Genomic DNA, 12723 nt, shown 5'->3' on the forward strand with positions numbered 1-12723 from the left:
TATTTCCTAAAAGAATGATTTTCAGGTTTTTTAAAAAAATTTCCAAGTGAAAATGATCGTGGGAAATGGGTTTACTAATTCATTTCCATCTTAGCCTATCATATTACTCAAGATAAAAGCTTACTAGGTGCCTGGCCATAACCTCAAACATTTGAAGAATTAGTTCATTTCTTCTACATGGTACTCTTATAAAACATTTGATTATAATTAGTCACTGCCATTTCTACAGGTTCAAACTTATTGCTAATCTATCTACATGGCACAAAAATCCTGCTACATAATTGAGATCACATGGCACAAAAATCATATCAAAATTGTCCCTGAGTATTGTTCCTTAAAATTCTAATAGTTTGGTTACAGTAAACGAACTATTCTGCTTAGTATTTTGGTTATCCTGATTCTCTTGGAATTTTAAAGGGACATTCAAATTCCAAGTTTAAAACTTCCCTTTTAAAAATTATCTGGAATAGCAAAAATACTTTCTCTAAAGCTGTGGTTTGAATGTATCCCTCAAAATTCATGTTGGGGCAGTAGCTCACACCTGTAATCCCAGCACTTCGAGAGGCGAAGGCAGGCAGATTACCTGAGATCAGGAGTTTGAGACCCGCCTGGCTACCATGGCAAAACCCTGTCTCTCCTAAAAATATAAAAATTAGCTGGGCATGGTAGCACACACTTGTAATCCCAGCTACTAGAGAGGCTGAGCCAGGAGAATTGCTTGAACCCAGGGGTCGGAGGTTGCAGTGAGCTGAGGTCACACCACTGCACTCCAGTCTGGGTGACAGAGTGAGACTCCATCTCAAAAAGAAAACAAAAAACTTTATGTGTTGGAAACTTAGTCCCCAATGCAGCAGTGGTGAGAGGTGGGGACTTTAGGGAGGTAATTGTGTCATGAGGGCTCTGTCCTTCTGAAAGGATTGATCCATTCATGGATTAACAGGTTAATGAATGCGTTATCAAGGGAGTTGGTTAATTATCATGAATGGGTCTGTTATAAAAGCCAGTTCTGCCACCTCTTGTGAGCCCCCTCACCATGTGATAAGCATGCCACCTTGGGACTCTGCAGAGTCTCTACCGACAAGAAGGCAGTACACCTCGACATTGGATTCTGCAGTCAACAGATTTGCAAGGAATACATTTCTTTTCTTTATAAATTACCTAGTCTCAGGTATTCAGTTACATCAACAGAAAGTAGACAAATATACAAGTATGGTAACCTGAAATGCTAAGTATGTAACACTAAAGACCTCAGATTAATATCGTGCAGTCCAAATAAATTCTTAAATTCTTATCGGCTCAGGCTGCAAACCTGGCAATTGGACTAAAAGCAGGGCACACATAATAACGATTACTTACTATATACAAGGTATTAAGAGCATCACAAGTATCATCTTAGTATCTTTACATATTAAGTGTTGTTATTTTCTCCCCATTTTATTGGTGAGGAAGCAAAAGGGAAGCAACTAGAAAGTACCAGAGCCTAGATTTGAACCTGGGCACTCTGAATCTTAACTGCTACTTTATAATGTTTCCTAGTACTAAAGAAATCAATACTAGCTTACTAAAACCAACACCTTAATCTTTTTTTTTTTTAAAAAGGCCACTTTAGAAAAATTCTTTTTTAAAAAAATACATTGCCATGTTACTGGTGTCCTTGGAAGCAGAACAGGGATTTGTTTTCTGGGCCTCTCTCTAGATGACTGTTGATTACAGATTTGTAACTCAGGATGAGAATACGATTTATCCTTAAGGTTCAATACTAATTCTCAAGAAATCAGTATAGAGTGATAAAGTATATGCTTATAACATTAATTGAAATCTTAGAGGATACCTGTGTAGCACTAGAGGTTTATAAGGAGAAACCAAGAAAGAAGGGAGGGCTACTCATCAGGTAAGATAACTTACCAAATAGGGACACTGTACATATCCCCCGCCCCCGCCAAGATGCACACATTTTCCCAAAGCTACAAGTTTCCAAGGACTCCTCTGGAAAATGTAACTTAGGAGGCAAAGACTCCTAAGACACCCTAACTTCTCTTCCGTAACTACCCTTACACTTTGAGAATAGAAAATAAAGCATTTGGGAAGAACAATGTTTTTTGGTCCTCTATGTAGACTGGCTCTTTACGTAATTCATCAAAAACTCTACTTTCAGCTTCTTTAAAGGTGCAAAAGCAACTATGTTCAAAACAAAGTACTCACCCTCTCTTCCCACTTTTTGATGGTGGGCCACTTCTCCTTTCATTTCTAGGACCAGAGAAATTCCTTCCTGATTTGGGTGGACCATTGTTGCCACGTCGATTCTGGCGATCTACTGGTCTCTGACTAGAAAAACTTCTTTTTGCAATTTCCCTCTTTGGAGGCAAAACGTTCTCTCCAACCTTTACAACTGTTTGTGCATTCAAGTCAGCATTTTTTTTTTCATCCCTCTCTCGCCTCTCATTGAAATCACTGCTTTCGGAAGCTGTTTCCCATTCTTCATTTGCCTGATCTGAAGAGTTCTGATTAGATAAATCTGGTGTCTTATTCCCCGAAATATCCCCAACAGTAGTAACTGGTTCTTGAGCCACATTATTAACTGTGCCATTTGTGGGCACTGCTACTACCTCATTTGATTTTGAAGCAGCCTCCCTCTCTCTTAGCCGTCTAAATCGAGGCGGCTTGTCTTGCCTTGGTGGTCGAGTAGGACGCTGCCTTCGAGGCCTTTCTCTAGCTGGGTCAAATTTTCGCTCAAATTTTGGAGGTCGTTTATCTGCTACTATAGGAATAAACTGCTCATGTCTTCTTGGTGGCTCTCCATCTTCTGGTTTAGGAATTTCTGACTGCCTTGGGTTCCACTGATTGTCCCGATAAGGTGGTCTTCGTAAAGTGGAAGGGCGTGATGGACGGCCTCCAGGATCCCTTCCACCACGCCTGAATGTTCCCCCTCTGCCTCTCCTTGTAGGCTCTCCTTTAGGAAGAAAGCCTGGTTTAGATTTATCATCATCCCTCACATAAGGCTTTTCTAGCAGTCTGTTATCTATTCGAACATGATTATCAGGCTTGAAAGAAGATTGAGGCTTTATAGTTTTTTTGTTTTCAGGTCGTTCCTCTCTTTTGGGAAGTTTGCCTTTACTTAAACTGTCCTTGTCACTTGCACTTTCATGAATTTCACTGTCTGTGTCGGTCTCTGAACCCCGCTGTCGTCTTCTTTTGGGGACAACTTCAAAATCAGAGCTCTCACTTCGTGTTTCACTTTCTTCTCGCTGTCTGAGAGGCCCTGAGGGTACATGCTCTGCTCTTGGCTTATTGTCTCTGTATTGAGGATAATCTCGAGTGTGTCCTCTACCACCCCTGCCACGCCCTCCATAAGAACCTCTATAGCTTCGACCTCTGGAGTAATATTCACCTCGGCCTCGACCTCTGTATCCTTGATCTGGAAACCAATCTCTATCTCTAGCTTCTTTCCAGTAGGTCCTGGGAGGCAAAGTTGATTCTTTTTTAACTGCTGGTCTTGAGTCTGGTCGAGGCCTCTCTATCACAAGGTCTTTGCTGATAACTTTCTCAGGTTGTTTTTCTTCTTTGACTATTGGTGCTGCCACAGTCTGCTGGTTTACAGTCTTAACTATAGGCTCTACCTGAACACTACTCACAGGTTCCAGAGACTTCTCAGTATCCTGAGATGGTTTTTGAGCCAAAGTTGCAGTTTCAGGTGAAGTAACTTTCTCTGCTTCTGGTTGAATTGGTGGTGGAACGGACTGTGGCTGAATCGGTGCTGGTGGCTGAGGTGGTGGTGCAGGAGGAAGAAGATCCTTCTTTTCCGTCTTTTCAGGCTTTACAACTACTTTTTCAGTGACCTTTTCAGCCTTTTCTCCTTCTTTCTCCTTCCTCTGTTCCCGTTCCTCCTTCATATCTCTAAGTACAGGTTTTTTAATGGGACCTGATCTTCTCACAGGTCTATCATTACCTTCTTCCCTTCTGTTGGAGCTTGGTCGTGGGCCCCAGCGAGTTTCTGATTTAGATTTATATACTTTTTCAGGTTTTGGTCCTTCGGAAGATCGTAAAAAGCCTTCCTTTTTTGGTTTCTCCTCTGGCCTTTCTGTTGGTTCTTTTGAATCAATGCATCTGCTGGTTACTTTAGGAATGCTTGCAGATGGTTCATTTCTCTGCTCGTCTGGTTTTTGCGTATGATTAGATCCATGGGAAACACTTCTTTTCCGGGAAGGCTGACTTTCTACAGCTGAAATCCGCTCCTCTTGAGGAGTGGATAAGGTCTTTTGATCAGGTACTTCAAAACAACCAGACTGATTACTTGTGTCAGTATGGTGAGGTCTAACATCTTCCACAGATCTGCTTAAAAACTTTTGCACTTCTGCCTCACTGGATTCTCTGACAAAGTCTGCCTTTGGATGAACCTCCAATTGATTATGTTCTACAGAATAAGCAGCAGTAATCTGTTCCTGATCCAATGCAACTTCAGGCCTATGATAATAAGAATTCAAAGGTATAACCAACAAAGCAGTCTTTCCCACATGTAAGTATACCACAAAATAATCCCTCTAAATATAAAACAGAAAACAATGACTCTTAACCATGAGAATCTCTCTCAACATAAAAAGTTTAGAGGAGAATTACTCACAATAGCCAAGAGGTAACAGCCTAAATATCCAACATCTGAATGGATAAAGAAAATGTGGTATACACATACAACAGAATATTATTCAGGGGTAAAAATAAAGGAAATACTGCCGTATGCTACAACATGGATAAACCCTGAGGAGATTATGCTTAAGTTAAGTAAGTAAGTCAGGACAAATACCTTACATGAGGAATGTAAAGTAATCAACCTCATCAAAGCAGAAACCATAATGGTGGCTACCAGGGGCTGGAGTAGGGGGAAATAGGGTACTGTTATTTCATTGGTATAAAGTTTCAGTCATGCAAGATAAAAAGTGTAGAGATCTGCTATACAACATTGTGCTTACAGTTAACTACATGGTACTGTATAATTAAATTTTTGTTAGGAGGGTAGATCCAGTGTTCTAAGTGGTTTTTGCCACTATTAAAAAATAAATGGACTTGGAGCAGTGGCTCATGCCTGTAATCCTTGCACCTTGGAGGCTGAGGCAGGAGAATCACTTGAGCCCGGGAGTTTGAGACCAGCCAGGGCAACAGGACAAAACTGTCTCTACAAAAAATACAAAAATTGCTGGGTACTCCAGCCTGAGTAACATAGCAAGTTCCTATTTCAAACAAACAAAAAAAAAAACCCCTGCCAATTTCAACATCTAATGCCTATAGTCCTAGCTACTCAGGAAGCTGAGGTGGGAAGATCACTTGAGCCTGGGAGGTCAAGGCTGCAGTGAGCTGTGATTGCACCACTGCACTCCAGCCTGGCTGACAGAGTGAACCCCTTCTCAAAAAATAAAAATACAAAATGGAAATAAATAAATGAAAAACAAAGTTAAGACCATGCTAATGTGAATATAATTTCCAGCTAGAATAAAAGAGTACACTAGAGTAAGCCTATGTGCCCCAATTAATTACAAATACTTATAAAACATTACCAAAAAAAAAAAAAAATACTCCATAAAAAAACAGGAAGTTCTAACTGTATGACTATAAATTATTACCACCAACTGTCTGCCACTTCAAAGTTAACTCTGTATTATTCTATTTCTCCTTATTTTGGCCTTAAAAATGTTACCTAAAATACTGTTTAAAAAAAAGTCTCACTGATGGAAAACTTACATCTACACTTCAGTTACTATGTAAGTGTTGTAGATATACTTAAATCTCTTCATCCCTACTCTATAATAAAGACTTGCCAAGTGGCTGCACATGGTGGCTCACGCCTGTAATCCCAGCACTTTGGCAGGTCAAGGCAGGCAGAGTGCTTAAGCCCAGGAGTTCAAGACCAGCCTGTGCAAATGGCTAAACCCCATCTCTACGAAAAATATACAGATTAGCAGGGTGTGGTGGTGCACACGTGTAGTCTCAAACTACTCGAGAAGCTGAGGTGAGCAGATCACTTGCGTCTAAGAGGTAAAGGCTGCAGTGAGCCAAGATCCGTATCACTGCACTCCAGCCTGAATAACAGAGCAAGTTCCTATCTCAAGAAAACCCCGCCAATTTCAACATCTAATACTAAATTACAGCATACAATTCAGTATGGAACCATGTTACAAAATGCCCTAATGAACACAGAGAATATATCCAAAGAGTAAGTCTAACATGCTAAATTAATTACAAGGAAACAGATTTATAGTTCCATCCTAAATTGGAATGATCGTCAGAAACAACACAGTTTTCCTATAACCAAAATATCCTGTATAGTCTATTAAATTGAAATAATTTATTACCTTGTATCCTCAGGCTCTTCTGTTGCTTTGGGAGTAGTTGCTTGTTGAGGCTCGGCATGAGGATAGGGATCTGACCCCCACAGCATACGAGGCTCAGAAAGGGAAATTGCATGATCTCTTGCAGATCGAGCTATATGCTCAAATGACTCAGAACTGTTTGGTGACCCTTCCATCTGGTCTCTTCTCATTAATGGTTTAGGAGGAATCATTCCTGTAACAAAAGTTCAGAAAAAAATTAAATGAGGATTTTGAAAAATGAAAGAAACAAAACATGATAGACATAAAATACAGATTATTAATTGTTACATGGAATTCTCCATATTAAAAGTATTTTTTTCCTAGAGTAAAAAGATTGGTGGAAATTATGTAAGGGTTCTGTGAATGAGATTTTATCACTGCTGTTAAATAAAGATTGCATTTAAGAACTGAGGAAGCAAAATAAGCAAAATCACAATAGCAGCCTGTTTTACTTCAAAAGAAAGAAATATGTGTATAAAAATCAGATACCAAGTATTATGACTCTGGACATCAATACAAACATTATAAATTATACCATGATAACTTTCAGAGAATATTCTTTTCTGGATTCCATTAACGTACCTTAGTTGGTCAATATTCTACAAAACATGGTACTTGAATTTCCAAATACCAGTATAAATTAAAAAATCAAAACATGATTTGTGATCAGCTTATCATCCCTAAATTTTTCTCTGTAACATTCTGGTAACAGATCATCTATATTTATTCTAATGGAGTCCATAAAAGACTGCTAATTCACTTGTTTTTTTTCCCCTAACCTATAAAGAAATTTAAGTGTTAGGCTGGTAAATGATAGAAGAGGAACTTCAAAAGGAATATATATAACATATGGACAAAAGTAAAATGCTGAAAACACTTTAAAGAACAAAAACAATGTAGCCAAGAACAGATATTGCTAATAAGACAGAATTATTTCCATCTGAAAAGTTTTAAATAATACTTACAAAACAGAAACAAACTAATAATTTGTTCTTGCCACATAGGTGATATGAATGTCAGACATTTAACTACTCGATGCTGAAAAGTTATATATTTTCTGATTAAAAATCTAGAGGTTTAAGTTTTTCCTAGATTACAACTCTCAAAGGAACTGAAACTAAAAGAAGGGAAAAAACCATTCTGATCCTGTAAAACTATAAATGCAAATTCAACTGACCAGGATGAATGGGTGGAATATCCATAGCAGGTCTTCCTGAAATCATTCGAGGATCCATGTAGGACTGCATCATGAGCCACCTTGGATCAAAACCCATAGAAGCCAAATGCTGAGGGTGAGGCTGCATGGGTTGATAAAGAGGTCTGTGTGGTGGAGGAGGGACAGTACCACTGGATGGCTGTGAAGGAACAGTCTGTGGAAGTACACCTTGCTGTTGCTGCTGCTGCCACTGCTGCTGTTTCATCTGTTCCTGAAAAAGTAAGATCCAGTATCTTGAGACTTTAGTTCCACATGATAAATTAATATAATCACTCATAGCACAAAATGATGGCCTGTTTTGAAATCTTGAAGGAAAAGTAAGAGTTCAAAAGATATTTAACAGTTAGAGTTGGCAAAAGACTGAAGGATGAACTACAACATTTTATCTTTTACTCAAGTACTGTATAATCTATTTCTAAAAATGGAAGGTGGTGAGTATAAATGAGGCGAAGACAAAAAGGAATGACAGCGAAGGTCAAGGTTAAACCCACGTTAACTTTTATTTACAAGAATTTCAAGGCAACTTCGTGTGCTTTATGTATTGTAAGTTTTATGTCTTAATTTCCCAGACTATTGCATAATAAACCATTTCAATCACACATACATGATACAATATTTTTATCATTACCTGCTGCCGCTGAAAACGTGGCGGTAAAGACTTCTGAAACTGTTTGAAATAGCCAGATAATACAGCCGGACGAGGTTGAGACCCTGATTCTGGTTCTGTTTCATGCACCACTGGTGTGGCTTCCTTTTCACTGCGACTGCTGTCTTGTCTAGTGAAAATAGGTTCCTCCTCTGCCCAAAGAAAAGGTGAAGGTAACAGTATTCATCTATGACACTTAATCAAACACAAGATATTTACAGTAGAATGAAATAGGCTGGGGTATAATAAAAGTTAATCAGGAAGAAAATATCTGATATCCCAAAACATTATTTTCTACTTTAACATTGGTAATTATCAGTGAGGTAACATTAGATTATCAAAACCTTAGGTTTCCTAAAAGCGGCATTCTTAGAGATGGAGAGCAGAGATCCAAATGCTTCATCATATAAAAATCTATATTTGATATATATTTTTTAATAATGAAACATTTCCAACTCTACCAATTTTCCATTTGTTTCAATAAACATCAATGTAATTGTCAGTATTTACTGGTTGTTCATTAAAATCTATGTGAAAACACAAATGGCCTATAAATACTTAAAAGAGACAGCATCTTGGTTTATTTCATTTATTGAATAAAGGGACTATTATCTGTAAGGAAAACTAATGAGTTTAAGCCTGAAGACACCAGAGTGATCACCAGTTATCTTCAAACATAATTAATTCTAGAATATGTCATTTGTCACAATTACAAAGCCATGCTTGTTACAAATTATTTTCTCAAATGACTAGTAATAAATTTAAAATGGAATCTTATCTCCCAATATAAAAAAGAATCACAATTAACATTTTTATTGCTTGTATTACATTCAATATTAAGAATGTTTTAAAAGAGTGAGCAGGTCATGATGGTGCAAGACTGTAATAACAGCTACTCAGGAGGCTGAGGTGGGAGGTTGACTATAGCCTGGGCGTTTGAGACCAGCCTGGGCAACATAGGGGGAAAAAAAAGGAATGTTAAAAAGGGAAAATAATATACTGCAGGAAAAAGAGCTACACAGGCACTGACTTTAAAATCACATGTGTCTTGGGAACATCTTGGCATTAAAATAAACAAAAAAAATTGTATGTGTCTAGTATGAGAATTGAGAGAAAAAAAATTATGGGTACATCTCACTGATAAGCCAAGGTAAAGTTAAATTGCCATGAGAGAGAAGATATAAAATGTGAATGAAAATAAAGTAAATACAACTAATACAAGTATTACAATACAAGTAATACAAATACAAGTAAAATGTATTAAACTATGATGTTTTCCTTTCTCTTATAAACACTTTATTTCACTATTTTGGTGTTATGAGCAATATTCTAAAGTACTTATGTAATATAAGTCCACTATCAATAGCAAAGTCTCTTTAATTGGTTAATATGAAAAAAAAATCTGAAATCTTACAGTCTTAACAAATGATCCATGCAGGTCTTATTTCATTTAAAAAAAAAAACCATAAAATACTCATACTCTTATAGTTATATTAAGAGCCAAGTTTGAAGGTAACCCCAAATATAAATTAAAACTTTATGTAAAAAAACACATTCTTATTATTTTAAGCAGGAGTGCCTTGTAGAAAAGAGCATGAGATGTCAAGTTAAAAAAGTTATAGTATTTCCACATCAGAAAATACACTGAAATAAAACTGCATTTCTATTTTAACTCAAGTCATTCATTCAAACTAAACTTTAATTTTGCCAAGGCTTTATACTATATTTTAATGCCATTAATTAGTCTATAAGCCAACTTGGAGAAGAACCAAAAAGTTGATTAAACCAAGGAAAAAAAGGTTTTTTTGAAAGTATAATTACTCCAGGAAACTACAGTCTAATGGCATATCAACTACACCATAGAAGCTTGCATGTTTAAACTGGTAGAACAGCAAACCTGAAATTATTAACTAGGTACAGTCATTTAATTATGATAATCCAACATTCTCATTAAGCTCCATGCCAGTTCAGTTTCAGATGTAGTAATATATGTTAACAAATGAGATTGTGCTTAAATGTCTTGGAATCAGAAAAAAGCAGGGGGACAATCAGTATATGTGATTATGAAGCTAATGCAATTCTGCAGATAAAACAGAAATAAAGCTTATCTAATAACTAAGAAACACTTCAGGGATGTCTGTTCATATATAAAATTAGAAAACATGGCTCTAGCCCATATATTGTACTGGAAATGGTATCATAAAACAATTGCTTTTATTTTGATTACACATATTTAAAATATACAAACCCCAAACTATAACCAACATAGAGCTCTTTGTAAAGTTTATAAAAGAGAATGAACAAGACTGGCATACCTTTATTACAGCTGTTTTCACTTTCTTGTTTTTCTACTGTGGGCTCTAAATTAGGTTCTCTGGGTTCGATTTTCTCCTCTAATTTCTCCCTTTCCTTCTCCAGCTCACATTCCTTTTCCTGTTCTTTTATCTTTTGTAGTTCTTTTTCCTTTTCTTTCTGCCATTCTAGTTCTCGGTCTTTTTCTTGCTTTCTTTCCTTCTCCATTTCTCTTTGTTTTTCCTGCTCCTTCTCCAGCTCTTTCTCCTTTTCCTGCTGCCTCTCTCTTTCTTTTTCCCTCTCCTTCTCTTGCTCCTGTTCTTGTTCTTTTTCAATTTCTTTTTCACGCTCCCTTTCTTTTTCTCTCTCCCTTTCCCTAATTTCCTCTGGAGATGGTTGTTTTTCCAGGATGCCAAGCTTCTCATCCAACCGTTTCAGTTTCTCTGCACAAGCTGCCTTCCTTTGTTCTTCCATTCTTCGCTCTTCCTCTTCACGCCGTTTACGAGCACGTTCTACTGCTGCAGAAATTTCCGATTGTTGTCTTCGTCTTTGCTTCCATATTTCATCTTCATCAGCTACTTGCTGCTTGGAGGGAAAGGGGCCTGGTCTTCCAGGTACTGCCTGTCTATCTGGAGGTGGATGCTGCAACATTAAAGTATCAGATGAGTGTGACAACTGTATTTCTGACTAACACTGGGTATCAGGCATGGAGAAGAAGAAAAAAACCCCACAGAAGTATCAGAAATTTCTCTAACAAACATAACATATTAAAATGAAAACACATAGATGGGAAATATATCTAGATAATTCACCAAACTAAGACCAGAATAATTAATCCAGATGTCCAATGTTTACTGAGTATGTACCTATTTATTGTGTCAGATGTTGTTGCTCATTCATTATCTGTTGAATAAAATTAGAAGCACAACAGTAAACCTCAAAATCTAAATTTAGAGACAAAGGAAATATAGCGTGAATGCTTTAGAAGCAGCTGCCAGAGCTGGAATGCCTAAGAGAGAGAAATGAAGATATTAAATATCGAAAATAATGGCATATGAGCCCTGAGAAAATTAAGGTACGGCTACAGGTGAAAAGTGGAGAGCCGAAGAAGCAAAGTGAAAAGACAGAGCTGTAATGATACACGAAAGGAGAAGATATTCCTACAACTTGGTCTGGGTAAAGAAATTTCTATCTTTTGACTGAAAGATTCAGAAAAGCATATCTAGAACCCATAGTGGAGAATGGGAGGATCACCTGAAAGATCCAAGTTTCAATGACTAAATTTTCATTAATGTGTTATAAAACAACGACAACAAGGTTTAAAATCACTGCTTGCAAAAAAATAAAAGTGAAAAAAAGTTTTTTAACATATTGATTTTAAAAGCTACCAGGGTCAAGATGTCTTAAAAACCCTATGTAACCCAGTTGGAATGCTTACAAAAGATTAAACAATCATACAATAAAAACACATAACTGCATATCGTTTTAAATGAACACAGACTACCATTTACTAACAGTTCTATCGTATGCAAACTACTTCATCTCTCTGGTGCAGTTTCTTCATCAACAGCTCAGAGATAGCTGAAAAACCAAATATATAAGTACCTATTTTATACAACTCATTTCCTACAAGTACAATTTACCTAAAACATGCTACACATATTTTAAGTGTATAGTTTGATGAGTTTGGACAAAAGATCCACCTGTGTACTCACTGCTCCAATCCAGACAGAACATTTCCATCACTCCACTGGCTCCACCTGTGACCCCAAGCACACTAACCCTAACCCTGAGTAGTTTTGCTTGTCCTAGAATTTCATATAGATATATACAATTATATTCTCTTTTGTGCTAGCTTCTTTTGCTCAATATAATGGCCTTGAGGTTTTTTTATGTATGAGTAGTTTGCTCCATTTTACTGCTGGATAGTATTCCATTGTGAGCATGTTGTTTCATGTATGATAGACATGTGGGTTGCTTCCAGTTTTTAAACTATGACTAACACAGCTATGAACATTCATGCATATGTCTTTGTGTAAATGTATATTTTCATGGCTGTTGGATAAACAGCTAGGAGTGGAAACCCTGTGTCATATGGTAAATATGTATTTCATTTACAAGAAACTGCCAAACTGTTTTCCAAAGTTGTTATAAGGTTTTCCAATGTATAAGAGTGCCAGCTGCTCTACACATCCCTGCCAACACATGGT

At 37.1% G+C, this 12723-nt stretch overlaps 1 protein-coding gene across 13 annotated transcripts in view; it reads right to left on the minus strand.

Annotated features, from left to right (window-relative positions):
* PRRC2C (proline rich coiled-coil 2C) overlaps nt 1–12723 on the minus strand; it is a 110364-nt gene that overhangs the window by 41837 nt on the left and 55804 nt on the right. For all 13 annotated transcript variants that reach the window (XM_008985036.5, XM_008985031.5, XM_035280006.3 and 10 more), the window contains exons 12-16: nt 10537–11155; nt 8204–8373; nt 7537–7786; nt 6342–6552; nt 2203–4461 (exon numbers count right to left, since the gene is read on the minus strand). In XM_008985036.5, the coding sequence (XP_008983284.1) occupies nt 2203–4461; nt 6342–6552; nt 7537–7786; nt 8204–8373; nt 10537–11155 (3509 nt within the window). The remainder of the gene's footprint in view (nt 1–2202; nt 4462–6341; nt 6553–7536; nt 7787–8203; nt 8374–10536; nt 11156–12723) is intronic.

The sequence above is a fragment of the Callithrix jacchus genome, chromosome 18 (assembly GCF_049354715.1).
Source record: "Callithrix jacchus isolate 240 chromosome 18, calJac240_pri, whole genome shotgun sequence".
Taxonomy (NCBI): domain Eukaryota; kingdom Metazoa; phylum Chordata; class Mammalia; order Primates; family Cebidae; genus Callithrix; species Callithrix jacchus.